This window comes from Phoca vitulina, unplaced genomic scaffold, assembly GCF_004348235.1.
Source record: "Phoca vitulina isolate PV1807 unplaced genomic scaffold, GSC_HSeal_1.0 scaffold9, whole genome shotgun sequence".
Classification (NCBI taxonomy): domain Eukaryota; kingdom Metazoa; phylum Chordata; class Mammalia; order Carnivora; family Phocidae; genus Phoca; species Phoca vitulina.
In genome coordinates, this window is record NW_022589712.1 from 52,024,794 (window position 1) to 52,046,121 (window position 21,328).

The 21,328-nt window shown below is 39.4% G+C and overlaps 1 protein-coding gene across 4 annotated transcripts in view; it reads right to left on the reverse strand.

Moving 5' to 3' along the window:
• AFG1L (AFG1 like ATPase) overlaps positions 1-21,328 on the reverse strand; it is a 232,441-nt gene that overhangs the window by 185,405 nt on the left and 25,708 nt on the right. For all 4 annotated transcript variants that reach the window (XM_032408123.1, XM_032408121.1, XM_032408120.1 and 1 more), the window contains exon 3: positions 5,847-6,070. In XM_032408123.1, the coding sequence (XP_032264014.1) occupies positions 5,847-6,070 (224 nt within the window). The remainder of the gene's footprint in view (positions 1-5,846; positions 6,071-21,328) is intronic.

The window sequence follows — 21,328 nt, forward strand, 5'->3', positions numbered from 1 at the left end:
GAAGGGATAGAATATGACAATTCCAGAAAGTGGTCGCTTTTCTGTTCAGAGAGCTGCTGCTATTCTTTTCTTCGATCTCCTGTTGAGTTCATAGGTGTTCAGAATGGTTTGATACCTATCTAGCTGAATTCCTGGGACCAGACGAAATTTAGGTCTCCTACTCCTCCGCCATCTTGCTCCTCCTCAAGAGACTCTTAATCATAGGAAACAAACTGAGGGTTGCTGGAGGGGAGTGGGGTGGGAGTATGGGGTAACTGGGTGATGGGCATTAAGGAGGGCACTTGATGGAATGAGCACTGGGTGTTATATGCAACTGATGAATCTCTAAATTCTACTTCTGAAACTAATACACTATATATTAATTAAATTGAATTTAAATAAAAATTTTTTAAAATACTGTATTATATACTCAAAAGTAGTTAAGACAGTAGATCTTAAATGTTTTCACCACAAAAAAAAAATGGTAATTATGTGAGGGGATAGAGATATTAACTAACCTTATTGTGGTAATCATTTTGTAATACATGAGTATCAAATTATCACATTGTATCCCTTGAATTATAATTTCTCAGTAAGCTTAGAGAAAAAATAAAATCATAAATCTTACTTTCCAAAATCAACAAACCTAAAAATAAAGTTCTGCTTTCACTAAAAAAAAAAAAACAAAAACTAGTAGCCCAAGTTTTCCTTCTCTGATACTTGGCATATCAGTGTTTATTTTTAGAAGAAATAGGTCTCACAACTACATGGTCAATTAATCTTTGACAAAGCAGGAAAGAATATCCAGTCTCTCCTAAAGACAGTCTCTTCAACAAATGGTTTTGGGAAAACTGGACAGCTACATGCAAAAGAATGAAACTGGACCACTTTCTTGCACCATAAACAAAACTAAATTCAAAATGGATGAAAGACCTAAATGTGAGACAGGAAGCCATTAAAATCCTAGAGGAGAACACAGGCAGTAACCTCTTTGACAACAGCCGTAGCAACTTCTTTCTAGACAGGTCTCCTAAGGTAAGGGAAACAAAAGCAAAAATAAACTATTGGGACTTCATCAAAATAAAAAGCTTCTTCTGCACAGTGAAGGAAACAATCAACAAAACTAAAAGGCAACCTACAGAATGGGAGAAGATATTTGCAAATGATATATCTAATAAAGGGTTGGTATCCAAAATATATTAAGAACTTATCAAACAACACCCAAAATACAAAATAATACAGTTTAAAAAAATGGGCAGAAGACATGAACAGACATTTTTCCAAAGAAGACATCCAGATGGCCAACAGACACATGAAAAGATGCTCAACATCACTCAGCATCAGGGAAATACAAATCAACACTACAATGAGATAGCACCCTCACACCTGTCAGAATGGCTAAAATTAACAACACAGGAAACAACAGGTGTTGGTGAGGATGTGGAGAAAGGGGAACCCTCTTGTACTGTGGGTGGGAATTCAAACTGGTGCAGCCATTCTGAAAAACAGTATAGAGGTTCCTCAAAAAGTTAAAAACAGAACTACCTTATGATCCAGCAATAGCACTATTAGGTATTTACCCAACAATACTAATCCAAAGGGATACGTGCACCCTGATGTCTACAGCAATATTATCAACAATAGCCAAATTATGGAAAGAGTCCAAATGTCCATGGACTGATGAACAGGTAAAGAACAGTGGTATGTACCCACATACACACACACACACACACACACACACACACTGGAATGTCACTCAGCCATAAAAAAATAATGAAATCTTGCCACTTGCAATGAGGTGGATGGAACTAGAGAGTATAATGCTAAGCAAAATAAGTCAGAGAAAGACAAATACCATATGATTTCACTCATACGTGGAATTTAAGAAACAAAAGAACATAGGGGGGAAAAAAAAGAGGCAAACCAAGAAAAAGGCTCTTAACTATAGAGAACAACTGATAGTTACCAGAGGGTACGGAGAGGGTGATGAGTTAAATAGGAGATGAGGATTAAGGAAGGTATGTGTTGAGACACCTGGGTGGCTCAGTTGGTGAAGCATCTGCCTTCGGCTCAGGTCATGATCCCAGGGTCCTGGGATTGAGTCCTGCATCAGGCTCCCTACTCAGGGGGGAGCCTGCCTCTCCCTCTGCCTGCTGTTCCCCCTGCTTGTGCACTCTCTAACAAATAAATAAAATCTTAAAAAAAAAAAAAAAAAAAAGGAGGGCAAGTGCTGTGATGAACACCAGATATTGCATGTAAGTATTGAATCACTAAATTCTACACCTGAAACTAGTATTACACTGTATGTTAACTAACTGGAATTTAAATAAAAACTTGAAAAAAAAAAAAAAAAAGAAAGAAATAGGTCTGTGGCATCTTTTCAATCTGCAAAAACTAAAGCTTTTAGGCAGACAGTCTCTGCTTTGCTATGCTGCCCACCACTCCCTTGTGGTGTTTTCAATAAACTTCTATCTCCTTTGTTCTGCCTCAGGTGACTTCTTTCACCGCCCACACTGCCAGTTTCCACTTGATCGGGAGAGACACCACATTTGGTGCCCCCACCTCCTGGCCGAGGTTACTCCTAGATGAGGATCCAAAGCCCCAGGGGGGACCAGCTAGACTGCCCTTGCCCAAAATGGTGAGGGATTTCCCCTCTTGCCCTTGGAAGGGATTCTTCCTTCCCTCTCCTTTCTCTCTTCGGGCTTCCAGCAGTCTAACCCAAGTACTCCTCAGACAACTGAAGGTCTCCAGCCAGGGTGGCTCCCTGGTGTGGTCTGAAGGTCTGAGGGCAAACAGGTCAGACTGCCCAAAGGACCCCTTTGTCTATCTCCTTAAAAAACAAAGAAGTAAACAAAAACTAAAGCTTTTATATATGTTTTACTCAGATTACATTAGATGTTTGGGTCTTTTTCAATGTTGAAGATTTGGCAAGCTTAAGAAACTACAGGACAAATACTACCACAAAGAAATGCTGATCTATCTACAAAAGACTTATTCACATATGCATTAGGATTAAACAAATACAAGCTTTCATTAGACACATTTAAAACTACCTGAGAGGTCAAATCTCTTACGTAAGATTACAGCTACACATTAAAACTAGGGACTCTAGGTAGTAAATATTACATTTACTTACTGCTAAATAACTGTCAATTTACCAGGCAGACCCATCACTGCCAGTTCAGAAATCAAAGGAGGAAGTGTGGGAGAATACCCCTGAGAAGAGCCAAATAATTACTTAAGAGAAAAAAAAAATGTTGTTGAATTGGCAACCAGATACATTAATGATTAAAGGATACTTTTCACTGGATGTAAGTTCACCAATCACAGTAAGATGAGCCCTAGGGATGATACAGAGTGGGGAGGAGGGGGAAAAAAAGGACTGTATTTCTAAAAGGGAAAGGACTACAAAGAGAACAAAATAGAAAATTCATGACAGCAATTTCATTCTGATAACCAAAAACCCAGTTAAGTAAAACATCCTGCTTGCTGGCTATGACATATAACCAAGCCCATATTTTATTTGGAAGACCATCTGTATACAAACTACAATTAGGTACACAGTACATAAGCAGTCTACGTTTTCCAAACTTTTTAGTTCTTTACTCGCCTATAAACTTTTGGAAATACTGGAAGATGAAGAAAGGGTGGCCATCAAAAGGGATAATTCCTTATTAGTTCCTATAACCATTACACTGGGCCGGCCAATCACAGTGGCCACCACAGTCACAGTCTACTTCCGAGGGAACCAGCAGAATCATGGGAGCCCTGAATGGTACCTTAGGCAGAGATCAGATCTTTACACTGGCTAGTGCCCTCCAAAAAACCTGGTATGAAAGCTCTGCTCAAACAGGGATAAAGTGATTGGGTTTCCTATCAGATTCTTACTGAGGAATTTAAACCACAGATACAGGAAGAGAATTAATAAATTGGCAGGACAAACCGAAGTGGAAACAGACGTGGGGGAAGGAAGAACAGAGTAAGCAAATTACATGAATGGCAGAGCACTGGAGCAAGAATCGGCAGGTACCTGCGCCTCCTGCCAGTCAAGTCATCAACACTTTCAAAACCACTGATGCAAAGCCTCAGGCTCTGGCTCTGGGAGGCCTGGCTGTGTAACAGAGATGCCCTTCACTGTTATTTGCATATGCAGTCTTATTCTAAATCTCTATTTCTTTCCGTAATCTAAATGAATCCCTAGTCCATTTAACCAAAAGATGTTAATGCGATGACAGCATTTTTCTTTCTATAAAAATAAAACTATGTAAGTATAATCCAAAGTGCTTTTTGAAAAGTAAAATTACTTCGATTAGAGTTTTTAAATCAAGCACTACTAACATATGTTATATATTACCTTTCCTCTAAAGACCTCCTAATAATAGAACATTTGTACGTGGGGGAGGATGGTTGGCCAGTCAATTAAAGGAAAACTAGTTTCTTTGGCTGAACCATATTCCAACTTTTCTTACTATTAACATCCCTCATAATTTGAAGAGGACACTACTGATGGCAATGGCTTCTATAATGGGATAAGGAATGGGAGTTTTCCTGTTCTCTCAAAATTTCAGCAAAAGCTCAAAGCTAAGGACAGGAGAAACAAGTTCCCCTCCATTCTAAAAAGAGGTATTAGTCACATCCATGCAGGAAGTACTTTAAGAAAAAAAAAGAAGCAAAAACAGCCCTAAAAAAAAAGTGGAACTGAAGAAAGCGATCAAGATAGAAAGCTGTTAGGTAAGTAAGGAATGTTGTGGCATCTCCCCCAGATAAACCTCATGCCAAGAGCAGGTGGCTCCCAAGGGAAGCGTCCAAAGAGATTCGGATTGAGTGTATGACGAGATGGGCATCCCCCTCTCCAGCGGGATGCTTATTTAGGTGAGGAAACCCCACAGGCAGTAACCAAAGCCAGCGATGGAAATGTCCCTGGAAGGACTTGCCACAGGTCTCCAGGAGGCTGACTGAAGCTGGAGCAGGGATTGGAGAGAGGAGATGTTATGCTTCCTGTGGCCTAAGGAGACACCATAAAAGGCGTACTGGGTAGAGCTGTCCTGACAGGAGCCCACCCAAGAAGGTTAAGTGCAAGGGCAAGGGGGACCGGCAGAATGCGGTGGTGCAAGGTGTTCAACCAGAGTCATAAGAGGTCCAAAAGTGGAGCAGTGGGGAGGTCCCCAGGGGAGTCCAAAAGAACCCACCAGTGTGCCCCTTCAACAAAGCACTAGCATATCAGTGTCTACCACACAAAAGGCCCTTAACTGTTCACTTAAGACTTTGCTGTTTTGCTCTAATTTCCATCTTCTCATCCTGACCCTAGAGAAGGCAGGCAAGCAGACACAGGAGGAGGAGGGAGAGGGGAAGAACAAATCACTCCACCTTCTGCACTGCTGATCCTGGGACAGGCCTGAGCTAGAGGGAGGGGAAATTTTTAAATTGTACAATTTCCATTTAGACTAGATAGCATCAATCATTACCTAAATATGAAGCTATTTGAATCCCCCCAAAGGTAAAAGAAAGCTATGGAGCATCAAGAGGTCAGGAATAGGGATCCAACACAGCTTCTTTAAAGGAACTCGTGAGAGGGACACCTGGGTGGCTCAGTTGGTTAAGCGTCTGCCTTCGGCTCAGGTCATGATCTCAGGGTCCTGGGATGGAGCTCCACATCGGGCTCCCTGCTCAGCGGGGAGTCTGCTTTTCCCTCTGCCTCTCCCTCTCCCACCTACTCGTGCTCTAATAAATAAATAAAATCTTAAAAAAAAAAAAAAGGAACTGGTGAGGAATTTTAAGCAGTTTCATGATTATACCAACTGCATTTAACCCATTTTATAAAATGCTTACTTTTAACTATTCCATCTTTAATATCACACAAAACTCACCTTTGAAAAAAGGCCTCCTGCCTCTATACTGTATCCTTTAAGGTCCTCATGTAATTTCTGCAAACACTGTATGACTCTTCTTTGATTCTCATCATTCTTTAGCTCATGAGCGTTGATCAGAAAGTCATAGTGGTCCAGTGGTCCATGGCAAACAGCCAAAGCTTTTGAATAAACCTCTGTAGCCGCAGTTGGAGATGTAATCTCAGGGGTCTGAACTGTATAGGCTATAAACAAAAATATATATAAAATTTTAGAGTTCCTTAAATGAAGATATTTCGTAGTACTCCACATGTTTCTTAATGATCACATTAAAACCTTTCAGGTAAAAGTATATATATGTGAACAGTTATTGTAAATCTCATTTTGATAAAAATAAAACACACTTTGGGGCACCTGGCTGGCTCAGTCGGTGGAGTGTGAGACTCTTGATCTCAGGGTCATGAGTTCGAGCCCCACCTTGGGCGTGGAGCCTACTTAAAAAAAATAATAGAAAGATAAAACACATTTTGTTCAATGAATATAATCATCTCATTTTAACAAAAGAGAGTAAACCCCAAACCCATAAGCTATCATTGTAACTCCACTTCTAGAAAACCTAACCTGCCATAGAGTCTCTGCTTTGCCTCCACTCCATTAAATGGGCCACCTGGATTCATCAGATCCTTCCCCACAGCAGGGCTGGCACCTTTGAGGTAAGCCTAATTCTGGTTTTTGAGTACCAAGGCAGAGACAGAGATTAATCACAAAGGGTTTTCTACTGCCCCCTTATTCCCTATCCAAAACCACACAGCATTCAGATATTACCACACTGATTTCAATGCTTGTAAGATTCCTTTCCTTTTCCATAACTTTTAAGTTGAACACAAAGAGTTGAAACACAGCAGAGTGTCTGTTTCAAAACAGTGAGGTTTACTGATCCTTTTTTTAGCCTCTCCTGGGAGAGAAATGATTGGCCATGGCAAGATCAATCATAACTATTCCTTATCTGGGCCAGGTGCAATGAGCAAGTAACTCCCGTTCTATTTTTATTTTATTTATTCTTTTATATATATATTTATTTTTTTTAATTTTATTATTTTATGTTAGTCATCACACATCATTAGTTTTTGATGTGGTGATCCACAATCCATTATTTTCGTATAACACCCAGTGCTCCATGCAGTACGTGCCCTCCTTAATACCCATCACCGGGCTAACCAATCCCCCCTCCCCCCTCCCCTCTAAAACCCTGTTTGTCTCTCAGAGTCCATAGTCTCTCATGGTTCATCTTTTATAGAAGTATAATTGATATACAATGTTATATTAGTTTCGAGGGGACAACACAGTGATTCAGCAATTCTATACCTTACACAATTCTCACCACAGTAAGTGTAGTTACCACCTGTCACCATTCAGAGTTATTACAATATTACTATCTTTCTCTGTATTTTTTAGAATCAACAATAAATAGCAGCAAACTGGCACATTTTTTAGACAGGGCTGGCGCCCTTCTTTGAGTCAAAGATTTTGCAAAGATACATTGCCAGCATTATCATTGTTTCATTGAATACCATGTTTCCTTTGTTTCAGTAATATAAAAATTACATACCCTGGGGAAAAAATTAAGAGTCAATATTATTTCCATCTTTTTCCCAAGAAAGGAAAGAAAATCCTAAATAAGCCATGAGTGTTGGGGAGCGGGCAGGGCTGTCTTCTTTTTTTTTTTTTTTTTAGGGCTGTCTTCTAATAGCTATTCTTCCTGTCTGAATAGAAGTTTTAGCTGGGTACTAGGCTGCCCAGTTAAATAATCCACTTCTGGCCTCTCAAGCAGCCAGGCACAGCCATATGACCAGTTCTAACCAATGGGATGGGAGCAGAAACCTGTGCAGCTCTGCTACATGCCCTTAAAGAGAAAGGCATGCCCTCCTCCCCTCCCTCCCCTTCTTCTAACTGGAATGTAAGTGTGATGCCTGCAGCTGGAAGAGCCAACCTGGCAAGGCGAGGCCCACAGAATGCTGAACAAAGCAGAGCAAAGCTCTCCAACATTGCTGAGCTGCCGAACCAGCCCTGGGCCACCTACCGGATTTTTATGTAAAAAAATAAACTTCTATCTCACTCTTCAACCAGGTCCTCAGCCAATCATCCATCACAATACTACTCACTTTGTAGAGCAAATACTCTAATCCATCCCCTCCCACTCTTCCTCATGCTACCACGCTACCTGGGGCTCTCATGATCTCTGGCTTGGGCTCCCTGCCTCTGATCACCTCCACTGCCCCAAATTTACCACTACCACAATCTGGAAAATACTTCCCATCAACTACAGAGATGATCTTGCTAAAATCCAAACTGTGATTTTATTAATATTTTTCTTAAAATTCATCTCATTGTTTAAAGGAGTGGTTTTCAAACATCAAACATAATTTTAACAGCAGCACTTTTTTTTTTTTACATACAAAACCTTCCATGCAATCCTAAATTTATGGAAGAGAAAAATGGGAGAGGGGGCACAAAGTCCCACCCTCCTCACATCTCCCTCATTTCTATAACTGTACCACCCCCATTTCCAAAGCAGCCCCTGAAGCCACTTTTTCACTTGATAGAAGTACATTAAGTACAGTGTACAGAAAAGAGTTAGCACAGCAGGCCTGAGATTAGTGTCCTTAGAAAGGTCTGCTTGCAAGGTGGACTCTTGGCTGAGAACTTGGATTCCAAGACGGTTCCCACCATTCCCAGAAATGGAAAGGGTGACTTACTGTGCCTAAACTGTTTGTACCATGTACAAGCTATGTGGTTTATGCTGAACACCTAGTTTCCTTCTACGTGGCCAGAATTTTGGTACATGCTATGCAGAGTAGCTATGTACCCACCACGACCCCCCACCACCCTAGGCATTGAGTCTCTAATGAGCTTCCCTAATAGACAACATTTCACATCTGTTGTCACAGTTCATTGCTGGAGAAATTAAGTATTTCTTATGTGACTCCACTAGGAGAAGACTCTTGGAAGCTTGCACCTAATTTCTTCCAGACCTTGCCCCACAGGCCTTTCCCTTTGGCTGACTGTGTTTATATCCTTTTGATGTAATAAACCATAGCCATGAGTACAACTATATGCTAAGTCTTGTGAATCCTCCTAGCAAATCATCAAACCTGGAGGTAGTGTTGGGGATCTCCAAAAAGAGTGTCCTCATTCTAGGGTTTAAGAAATTTGTAATAGGGGCGCCTGGGTGGCTCAGTTGGTTAAGCGACTGCCTTCGGCTCAGGTCATGATCCTGGAGTCCCTGGATCGAGTCCCGCATCGGGCTCCCTGCTCAGCAGGGAGTCTGCTTCTCCCTCTGACCCTCCCCCCTCTCATGTACTCGCTCTCTCTCATTCTCTCTCTCTCAAAAAAAAAAAAATTTTAAAAAAAAAAAAAAAAAAAAGAAATTTGTAATAGGGCCCCAGCCTGCATTTCCAGACAACTTTCCCTCTACTCTCCAAAAAGCAGTCACATATACAAAAAATGATTGTCTACCACATGTAATGTATAATGGGGTAATAGAGAATATCAGGGGTTTTTTAATTATTATTTTAAGTGGGGGTGGCGGGGAAAAATTGCAGTAGTAACGTATCAAGATTAACTGGCATTAGCAAGTAAAATGAATTTGGATACAGAGAAACTGGTTATGAAACTATTCTAAGTGGGAAATAATCAAGGCCCAAATTAGGACGGGCAATAGCAGAAATGTCATGAAGCTAGTTAGAATGGAAAATGCAAAGGTAGATTCAATAATGTGAACTGCCTTCTAGTCAAGTGGATTACTTACTGTGTCCGAAACACTTTCAGTTACTTCACTTCATGGTCATGCCTTTGTTCGTAGATTCCCTGACTTGGACATCCTCCTCTTCCAATCTCTGCCAGCCTAATTTCTCCTCACAAAATCTTACCATCCTTCAAAGTCCCTCAGCTCCCTACCACCAAACCTCCAAACTCGCCTGTATTTACCCCATCATTTTCTCTTTCCTTAGCCTAGGTGTTATTGCTCATTCCAACAAGGATATTAATGCCTTCTTGTCCTCTATCAGTGGCTTTCAAATTTTGGAACCCTCCTGAATATCGTGAACCAATATTCACACACATATATACAAGTGAAAAACTTCATGAAATAAGAGATTTAGTAAGAGTATGAAATGGTTAAAAAAAAAACAACAACTATGTATTATATACTCTGGTGTTTTTAATATATATTTTACTATATATATACTTATATATATATGACATATATATGTGCCAAGAACCACTAGATTTAGTTATATTAAATGCCATATATTATACTTATTTACCTTTTTGTTTTCTGTCTATCCCCACCAGAGTAGATGTTTGTTTTCCCCAGAGTATATGCTCTCTGAGGACAGGAATTTTTGTCTGCTTTGTTCAATGCTGTATTCCCCAGTGAATAGTGCCTGGTACATAACTGGTGCTTATTAAAAATAATCTTGAATCTCCTCCCTTCCTACCTTTCCAGAGATGTCATTCTCTTCACTAACCAGCCCTGTATTATATCATCAACCTTCCCCTCTCTATCCACTTTTTCATACCAGCTCAACCCTTTCCTATCTTAAAATTATAATAACAAAACCTCCTTGACCCACAGTCATGAGACATCTGCTCTACCTCTTTTCCTTCACAGCCAAACCACTTGAAAAAGTTACCTTTATTTTTTCTGGCGACTCTCTCACATCCTGCTCAATTCTCAACCCACTGTGGTCAAGCTTCAACTGAGATAGCTTCTGCCAAGTCCACCCAAGACCTATTGTTGCCAAACCCAGAAGCTACTCCTCAGTCTTCATATTCCTTTTTACAATCATCAAATATGTCATTTTTAAAATTAGTCATTGGAAAGATCAGGACTGCAGGGAAAGTACATTGTTTCTCTTGGCATCTGCCTTTAGAGAGGCTTAATGCTATTTCCTTCTACTTTAATTTTTTACTGGCCTAACATCTTTATTTAGTAGTATATACTTCATTTGCATTTTTTAAAAAAGAAAACCAAGTCACACTGAAGACAAGACATCACTTGAGCTAGTCAGCAGACATAAAAAGGGAAACAGCGGTTATCCAGTTCCACATGTAAGAAGCCTGAAAGTTGCCACCCCATCCTAACCACGAAAAAGCTGAACAGACTGAAAAGCCAACATCTCTTCTCAGATCCATAAGACAAGGGAGGATGCAAGGCAAACCACTGCCCCCACGATTAAAGAAAAAGACAGGCAAATACAGAGAATAATGGCTTATAAGAGCAGAGACTCACAAGTCGAAACCAGACAGGAAAACCTAAACTTAGTTGACAAATTGCTGGAAGCTCAATATGGATAACTCAGAGTTAAAAACTCCAGGGGTATCCAGTCATAGAGGGGCCCTCACACTTTTCTGAATTTTCCTACAGGAGTTCAATCAAGTTCTTAGTGTTAATATGGGGAAAATCCCCTTATGCTTCTGGCATGTGGAATGAAAAGAAACCTTTTTTTTTTTTTAAGATTTTGGTTTTTTTAATAAAGATTTTATTTATTTATATGTCGGAGAAAGAGAGAGCACAAGCAGGGGGAGCAGCAGGCAGAGGCAGAAGCAGGCTCCCTGCTGAACAAGGAGCCTGATGCAGGACTCAATCTCAGGACCCTGAGATCATGACCTTAGCTGAAGGCAGACGCTTAATGGACTGAGCCACCCAGGAGTCCCTAAGATTTTATTTTTAAGTAATCTCCACACCCAGTGTGGGGCTCAAACTCACAACCCTGAGATCAAGAGCCACACACTCCACCAACTGAGCCAGCCAGGTACCCCAAGAAACCATTTTAAAATACACCAGAACACTTTGTTATTCCTAACAAGGCCTGTCCTTGGGGGAAGCTAGTTAAGGATCCTAACCTGCTAGGTATTAGCAGAGCCTAAATGACCTGGGGGAAAGGAAAATACCCAACTCCACTCAACTCTAGCCTTCCATGTGGGAGAAGGAAAATACTCAACTCCAGCCCACTCAACCATCCTCTCCCACCTAAGAGGGAAGAAAAAACATTTCTGAAGCTCATAATCCAGACACATAGGCTCCCTAAAACATGGAGACCTAATTATAGGACCATAAAATACTTCCTCTCCCCAGATAGCTCACCCTATTACCAAAGGCCAATTTATAGTAGTATCTTTTACCTGGTATATCACGTCCAAGAAAAAATTACAAGATATACTAAAAGGCAAACAACAATTTGGAGAGATGAAACAAGCATCAGAACCAGACATGGCAGGGATGTTGGAATTATAGGACCAGAAATTTAAAACAACTATGGTTAACACGCTAAGGGCTCTAATGTATAAAGTAGACAGCATACAAGAACATATGAGCAATATAAGGAGAGAGATGGAAATCCCAAAAAAAGAACCAAAAAGAAATGCTAGAGATTGAAAACAGTTAACAGAAATTAAGAATGCTTTTGATGAGATTAGTAAACTAGACACAGCTGAGGAAAGAATCTCTGCACTTGAGGATGAATCAATAGAACTCTTCAGAACTCTAAGGCAAAGAAAGGCTGGGGGGACAAAAAAAAACAATATCCAAGGACTGTGGGACAACTGCAAAAGGTGTAGCATACACATCATGGGAATACCAGAAGAAGAAGAAAGAGAAAGAAACAGAAAAAATATTGGAAACAATAATAACAGAGAAGTTTCCCAAATAAATGACAGACACCAAACCACAGATCCAGGAAGCTCAGAGAACACCGAGCAGAATAAATGCCATGAAAATTACACCTAGACATATAACTTTTAAACTACAGAAAAATCAAAGATAAAGAAAAAATCCTGGGGCACTGGGGTGGCTCAGTCAGTTAAGTGTCTGACTCTTGATTTCAGCTCAGGTCATGATCTCAGAGTCATGAGATCAAGCCCCACATAGGATTCCATGCTGGGAATGGAGCCTGCTTAAGATTCTTGCTCTCCCTTTTCTTCTTCCCCTCACCCCTCTAAAAAAAAAAAAGAATGAAAGAAAAAAATCCTTAAAGAAGCCAGAAGAAAAATACACCAAACCTATACTTCTCCTCAGAAACCATTCAAGCCAGAAGAGAGTAGAGTGAAATATTAAAAGTACTGAGAAAAAAACCTACCAAACTAGAATTCTGAATCCTGCAAAGTTACCTTTCAAGAATAAAGGAGAAATAAAGACTTTCTCAGACAAATAAAAAATTAAAGTAATTTGTTGCCAGTAGACATGCCTTGCAAGAAATGTTAAATGAAGTTCTTTAGAGAAAATGAAAATAATACAGGTCAGAAACTCAGATCCATAAAGAAAAAATGTCTAAGAAGAAAAAAATGAAAGTAAAATAAAAACTTTTACTTTCCTTATTCTTAACTGATTTAACACGTAACAGTTTGTTCAAAATAAGAGTAGCAACAATGTATTCAATCATGTATGTTTAGACATGTGTCATACATATGTTTATGCATGCTTATACACAAGTGAAATAAATGACATAATAATCCAAGGGAGGGGAGGGAGGAGTTGGGATTAATTTTGTTATTATAAGGTACTCACACTACCCCTGAAGTGGTGTAGTGTTATTTGAAAGTGGAATTGGATCAGTTATAAATGTATATCGAAAAAAGTCAAAAGAAGTATAACTGACATGCCAAGAAAGGTGAGAAAATGAAATCATAAAATACTCAAAACCACAAAACAGAGAAAAAGAGAACCAAAAACAAGAATAATAAGGGCAACAAATAGAAAACAGTAACAAATATAGTAGATATTAATCCAACTAAATCAATAATCACTTTAAATATCAATGATATAAATGCACCAATTGAGAGATAGAGATGGTCAGAGTGGAGGGTGCCTGGGTGGCTCAGTCGTTAAGCGTCTGCCTTCAGCTCAGGTCATGATCCCAGGGCCCTGGGATCGAGCCCCGCATAGGGCTCCCTGCTCGGTGAGAAGCCTGCTTCTCTCTCTCTCCCACTTGCCCTGCTCGCGTTCCCTCTCTCACTGTGTCTTTGTCAAATAAATAAAATCTTTTTAAAAAAAGAAAGATTTAAAGGGATGGTCAGAGTGGATCAAAACATACAAGACCCAACTACATGTTGTCTACAAGAAACCCACTTTAAATATAAAGACATGGGACGCCTGGGTGGCTCAGTCGTTAAGCATCTACCTTCGGCTCGGGTCATGGTCCCAGGGTCCTGGGGTCAAGCCCCACATCAGGCTCTCTGCTCAGCGGAAGGCCTGTTTTCTCCCTCTCCCACTCCGCCTGCTTGCGTTCCCTCTCTCGCTGTGTCTCTTTCTGTCAAATAAATAAATAAAATCTTTGGGGCGCCTGGGTGGCTCAGTTGGTTAAGCGACTGCCTTCGGCTCAGGTCATGATCCTGGAGTCCCGGGATCGAGTCCCGCATCGGGCTCCCTGCTCAGCAGGGAGTCTGCTTCTCCCTCTGACCCTCCCCCTCTCATGCTCTCTCTCTATCTCATTCTCTCTCTCAAATAAATAAATAAAATCTTTAAAAAATAAATAAATAAATAAAGCCCCCCCAAAAAAATAAATAAATAAATAAATAAAATCTTTAAATATATATATTTATATATATATATATATATATATATATAAAGACATATGGATTAACAGTAAATGGATGGCAAAAAATATACATGCTAACACTAAAGAAAGCATGTGGAGCTGTATTAATTTCAGACACAGAAGACTTCAAAGAAAAGTTATCAGAGATTAAGAAGGGCATTACATAATGATAAAGGAGTCAATTCTCCAAGAAGAATCAATCCTTAATGCATGTGCACCTAACAACGGAATATCAAACTAAACTACATGATACTAAAATTGACAGAAATATAAAGAGAAATAGATGAATCCACTATCATAGTTGGAGACTCTAATATCCCCTTAACAGAAATGGACAGATCCAGCAGGCAGAAAAATCAGTAACGGCATATTGAACTCAACACTAACAATCAACTAGCCATAACTGACATTTATAGAATACTTCATCCAACAGTGGAATACACTTTCTTGTCAGGTTCACATGGAACATTCACCAAAACAGACCACATTCCAGGCCATTAGACACATCTTAACAAAGTTAAAAGAAATCATACAATGTCTGCTCTAGACAACAACAGAATTTAACTAGAAATCAGTAGCAGAAAAATAATAGGAAAATTCTAAAATACACAGAGATTAAGCAATACATTTCTAACATACGGGTCAAAGAAGAAATCTGAAGAAAAATGTAAAAGACCTTACGCCCTTCCAACTCAAAATGGATCAGTTGTAAATGTAAAACACAAAACTATCAAACTCCTAGAAGGTAACATAGAAGAAACATAAAAGATATAGAAGAAAACCTACATAATCTTGTGTATGGTGATGACTTTTTAGATACAACACCAAAAGAACAATCTGTGAAAGAAATAACTGATAAGCTGGACTTCATTAAAATTTAAAACTTTTGCTCTGTGAAAGCCAATGCCATGGCATCATTAGAAGACAAGACACAGAATGGGAGAAAATATTTGCAAAAGACCCATTTGATAAAGGACTGTTGTACAAAATATACAAAGAACTCTTAAAACCCATAACAAGATAACAAACAATCCAATTTAAAAATGGGCCAAAGACTTTAACAGACACCTCAGCAAAGAAATATACAGATGGCAAAGAAGCATATGAAAAAATCTCTATATCGTATGTCATCAGGTAAAACAATAATGGCATACCACTATACACCTATTAGAATGGCCAAAATTCAGAGCACCAAGAATGCTGACCAGAATGTGGAGCAACAGGAACTCTCATTCATTCCTGGTGGGAATGTAAAATGGTAAAACCACTTTGGAAGATAGTTTGGCAGTTTCTTACAAAACTAAGCATACTGTTACTATATATCCAGGAATCATGCTCCCTGGTATTTACCCAAAGGAGTTGAAAACTTAAATCCACAAAAAAACCCTGCACTCAGATGTTTACAGGAGCTATATTCATAATAGCCAAAACTTGAAAGCCATCAAGACATCCTTCAGTAGGCAAATGGACAAATAAATTGGTATATCTAGACAATGGAATATTATTCAGCACTAAAAAGAAATGAGCTATCAAGCCATGAAAACACATGGAGAAAATTTAAATGCATGTAACTAAGTGAAAGAGCCAATTTGAAAAAGCTGCATATTATAATGTCAGACATTCTAACTATATGACATTCTGGAAAGGGCAAAACTATGGAAACAGTAAAAAGATCAGCAGTAGACAAAGGGTGGGGAGGCAGGGAGGAGGGAATAGACAGAGCACAGAGGATTTTTAGGGTAGTGAAAATACTCTGTATGATACTATAATGATGGATACACGTCATTCATTATACATACATACCCATAGTTCAAGAGTGAACCCAAATGTAAAGCATGGACTTTAGGTAATTATAATGAGTCCACATAGGTTCATCAGTTCTAACAAATGTACCACTCTGGTGGGGGATACTGAAAACAAGGGAATCCATGCATGTGCGGGGGAGGGGGAGTAGGGAGAATATGGGAAATCTCTGTACCTTCCTCTCAATTTTGCTATGAATCTAAAACTGATATTGAATAAAAAAAGAAAGTCTAAAAAAGAGAGAGAATCAGTCAGACAAGACACTCAAGGCTGAGAGATTGGCCAGCTTAGGCCTGGATAGCAGCTGTATAAATTGAAACACAAAAGACTTCTCAAAAGCTGCACTAAATTAAATCTGTTACTACATCAGTGTACACAAATTATGGGATGCTGCTGCCATATTATTTTGATTTGTATTAATTTGTCTTATTGTACTCCAAATGGACAGTGGGAAAATGCCATTCTGAAGATCCACACACTGATCTACAAACATAAATGGAAGATTTTAAGGCCCATAAAGCCTGCATTATCTCAATTTTGTACTTTATTTTACTACTTTCTCCTAAATAAGTTTTAGGAAGATCCCACTGAACTCCATAGCCCATGTGCCACAAGACTTAGTCAAGATGTCCTCCTGTCTGAATGATTATAACTTCCTAGATAGTATTTTGACAATTATTTCTATCCACATATACCCACCCCCAGAAAAAATAATTTCTCCAGCCTTTGACTGCATTTGTGATTACTTCAATTTCCTTTTTTTTTTTTTTTTTGAAGTGAACATAACCTCAAGATTTTATTGTCTTCATATTAAACAAGAGATGAGGCTTAGAACTGGATCAGTTGACCCTTTTTCTTCTTGCCACCTCCCAGTTTAAAATGTCTTAATGGCCAGCACTGTCTAGATCTGCAGTTGGGCTCAATGCATTCAGGCATCAGCACCATCTCCTTTGTAGTTTTAGCTTTTTCCCAGAAAATATGCTTAGTCTGCCACCATAACCTCTCTGCTTCCTGTAATAAGGCTGATGTAGGGAACAAAGGCAGAAGAAAAAAAATTAAATTTCCTTATAACTTACAACCCACTGACAAGTCCTTGAGACAGGCAGAGTGACCTTCATCTAGGAACTCAACTGCCTTAGTGTTAATACTTTGCTAAGGGCAAAAGGCAATCTTAGCTTAACATTATCCTGACCTCCAGGATCCTAAAAGTCTACTTGAACATACAAAAAGCCCTTTGGAAACTTCCGTTATCTCTACCCCCCAAGATATATGTTAGCAATCATCCTCCAAGCATATGCCCCACTGATATACATCTGAAGGGTCTCATGACTAAGACTTTACTAGACAGTAGTAAAGGACGCCTCAAGGTCCTGGAATCCTCACTTCCAAATTCCTTAGAGACTTACACTATCCCTAACCCCTACCCCCAACTTGAAAGTATATAATCGGCCACTCCTCACGACCCCAATGCAGCTCTTTTTGCCCATGGGTCCTGTCCCTGTGCTTTAATAAAACCACCTTTTTGCACAGAAGACATCTCAAGAATTCTTTCTGGACTGTTTGCTCCAAACCCCAACATTTCCACATCAAAGGCCACTTTCCCTGGGCATACAAAGAATCTTTGCCCTTTTTGTCACTCTGTGCCCCACTTCTTATAAGAAACACCACAGTTTTGGGGAATGTTCACCATGTTTGACTGCTGGGGCACTATTAGCAGGGAAAGTGATTGCTCCCAATTTTTTTCATTGGTTATAGCTCTGCTTTGATAGAGTAACACTTGAAAATATACAGATATCCAGGAAAAAAATAAAGCAGTATGAAGTATTGAAAGCATAACTGCGCTTTAGTTGGGTCTTAAGTTTCTAATTGTAACAGCAATCATACTTCTCAACAATGTCCACCAGCTCTACAAGCAATGGTAACATTAGAGCATTTTACACTGGACTTGTCAAATACCCACTCTATAAATTCACCCTGTGTTGCATCTGGGTTTTTCAAAAGAATTGAGGCATATCTATAATTCACAATTAGAGTCAAGTTTCTGAAGACTGAGATATGAAACACTGCCAAAATACTGTCAATTTGCTTCTCAAACATTTTTTTTTAAAAAAACAGCATAATTTATTCTTTAAAGCAATTTTATCGATACGGGCAGTCTAGTTAATTTCATAGTGATGTTGGCTGAATATGATACAAAGGAAACAGGACAATGGGATAGGTAAAGGAAGCTTTAAGAATTCATGGGGGGAAAAAAAAGATAAAACCTAAACTTGTTTTTCAGATGTTTTAAAATTTCCACAAAACCTTTTGTTCCAAAGTTAATTATTTAACTGTGGTACATAAAATATATTGAATGCATTGCCAGGCATCAAGATGGGAAACCCTCTCTCTTATATAATAAAATCATCTTTTCTGGTCCATCTTGGCCCAAGTCCTGGTTGTCTGAGGGCAGACTTCTCTTGAGAGGGCTGAAGTTGTAATAAAAAGCATTGTTTTCATCTACTGGTTTGTATCCTTGTTCAATTTCAGTTAGGAAGCCACTTCCAGAGCCACTTCCACATCCTGATCCAGAGCCAGATCCAAAATAGTCCTCAGAAAGAGGAAAGACATCATTCAAGTTCCGGAATCTTGTCATTGAGGAAGCGTTGAGTGCTTGGAGGGAAGATTCTGCTGGATTCACCCGAAGTAGGTTGAATATCGGTCCCTTTTCAACAGTGCAGTTTGCAGAATTACTTCCAGCATTGCAACATACTCACTGGTACCTGGCTCTCTGCACAGGAGAACCTCTCTCTGGCTCCTGTCCCTGTCTGTGTCTTGGACCAAACTGTGTTCCCAAGGACTGGAGCTGAGCAAGAGTTGCGTTTCTTCTCCCCCAATTCTTAAGTTTTCATCTTAAGACAGAAATTTGGAAGAAAAAAATTCTTCTTTAGTTCTGCAGTGAACGAGCTAATATGCCCCACTTAACTAATCTCACTACATTAATAAATAATAAACCACAGTTACGCTTGTCTTAATGACACATAGGTAGCCTATAATGCAGAAAGAAAAGGCAACTGAACAGCACAATTATAAAAGAAATTAGAAAAAGGCAAATTGTCACCAATAGCCCTGACAAAAGTTGTTATACAACACACAGTTCTTTTTTTAAAAAGGTCTTAACTTATGGTCCATGACGGGGGTCGGGGAGGAGAGGTCTGGGAGCCTACTAAAAGAAAATTATGTGTATGTATGTGTGTTATTGTGTATTTTTTCTGAGGCAAGATCTCTAAATATACTATAGCCTCCTTCAAATTTTCAAACAAGTTTGTGAACAAAAACTGGTCAAGAACCACTGTTTTAAAGAACTGCCAAAACTTAGAATTTTAGAAGGAAAGTCTATTAATAGCAGCTCATTTTTATTGAGCACTCACTTTGTGCCAGGGACTAGGGTAAGTAACAACATAATTATTTTTATTAATCCTCATAATAATCGTATTATACAAATAACTAAAAAAATCCATGGATAAATTTGTTCATTCATTCACTGTTTGTTGAAAACCAACTACATCTGAGGTACTATCAGTGGAAAAAAACACTAAAAACAAATTCCTTTCCTTGTGGAACCTTCACTCCAGTCAAGGGGAAAAGAAACAAAAAATTAAAGAAAGGAACAGACAGTGATCAGTACACTGATGAAAATAAAAGTGATATCCTAGGGTCTCTGAACAACAGCATGGGCATCCCCAGGGAGTTTCACAGAAAAACAGAATCTTGGGCCCCACACCAGGGGTCTGAATCAAAATGTGCAGTATAACAAAATACCTGGGCATTTCATATGCACATTAAAGTTTAAAAAGCACAATGCTAGGAAATGACTGGGGACTCCTAAGAGTTGTAAGAAAAAGCCTTCCTATGAAAGGGACATTTAAGTTGACACCTGAATGCCAAAAGGAGTCAGCCCTGAGGAAGATCTGGGAGAACACCCCAGGTAGAGAAGAGCTCTTGCAAAAACCCTCAAATGAAAATGGAAATAAGCTTTACATTTTTGAGGGAGAAAACATAAGTTTATGTGGCCAATTTACATAAACAAAATAGAGTACATCATAAGATGAAGTTGGAAAGAAGAGGAAGAACCAGATCCTTTAGAGTCTTATAAACCATAGTAAACAGTGTAGACTTACAAATAGGATTAAGAACAAGTAGGTGTTGATCAATAGCATGACATGATTTTTTAAAAGATTACTTCTATAGAAAATAAGATGGTAGGAATGCAAAATAGAAGCAGAAATGAATGGATTGTATGGTATGTGAGTTACAGCTCAATAAAGTTATTACATATATATTTTTTAAGTAGAAGCAGAGAGACCAGTTAGGAAACTATAACAACAGTCTAGTTCAAAGATGTCCATAATTTGGACCAGAGTTAGCACTGCAAGTTAAGTAAACTGACCAAGATCATGTGGCCAATAATAGTAGCAGCAACAACTGCTAACCTTTACTAAGTACCTACTAGGTGCCAGGTACTTTTCTAAGTACTTTCCACACATTAACTCATTTACTCTTCACAACCACTCTATGACATAGGTACTACCATTATCTTTAAAGGTGAAGAAACTGAGGCAGAGAGGGGCTAAGTAGGTAACCGGTCTGGGTTCCAATAGCCAGGTAGTGGCAGAGCAAGCATCTGTCCCAACAGATACAGCAGGGAGGCAGGATGGGCTCTGGAGTCAACTCTCAGTCATGGTAATATTCTCCATGGCAGATTGGGCAGGTGATCACACCATCCTAGCCAATGATGCCTGATGCCTAGGGGGAAGTCAGCTTCTGCCAAAGTTTCCCCCAGTGCTCTTTAAAAGGAGACCAGAACAAGAACTCATTCGTTTCTGCCTTTGTACTTTTTTAAAGATTTATTAGAGGGACAGAGAGAAAGAATGCGTGAGCGAGTGCAGGGAGGGGGTGTGTGTAAAAGAGAGGGAGAGACAGTCCTAAGCAGACTCTGCAGTGAGCATGGAGCCCAATGGAGGGGCTCAATTACACAACCCTGAGATCAGGACCTGACACGAAACCAAGAGTCAGATGCTTAACCGGCAGCGCCCCCCAGGTGCCCCCTGCCTTTGTACTTGA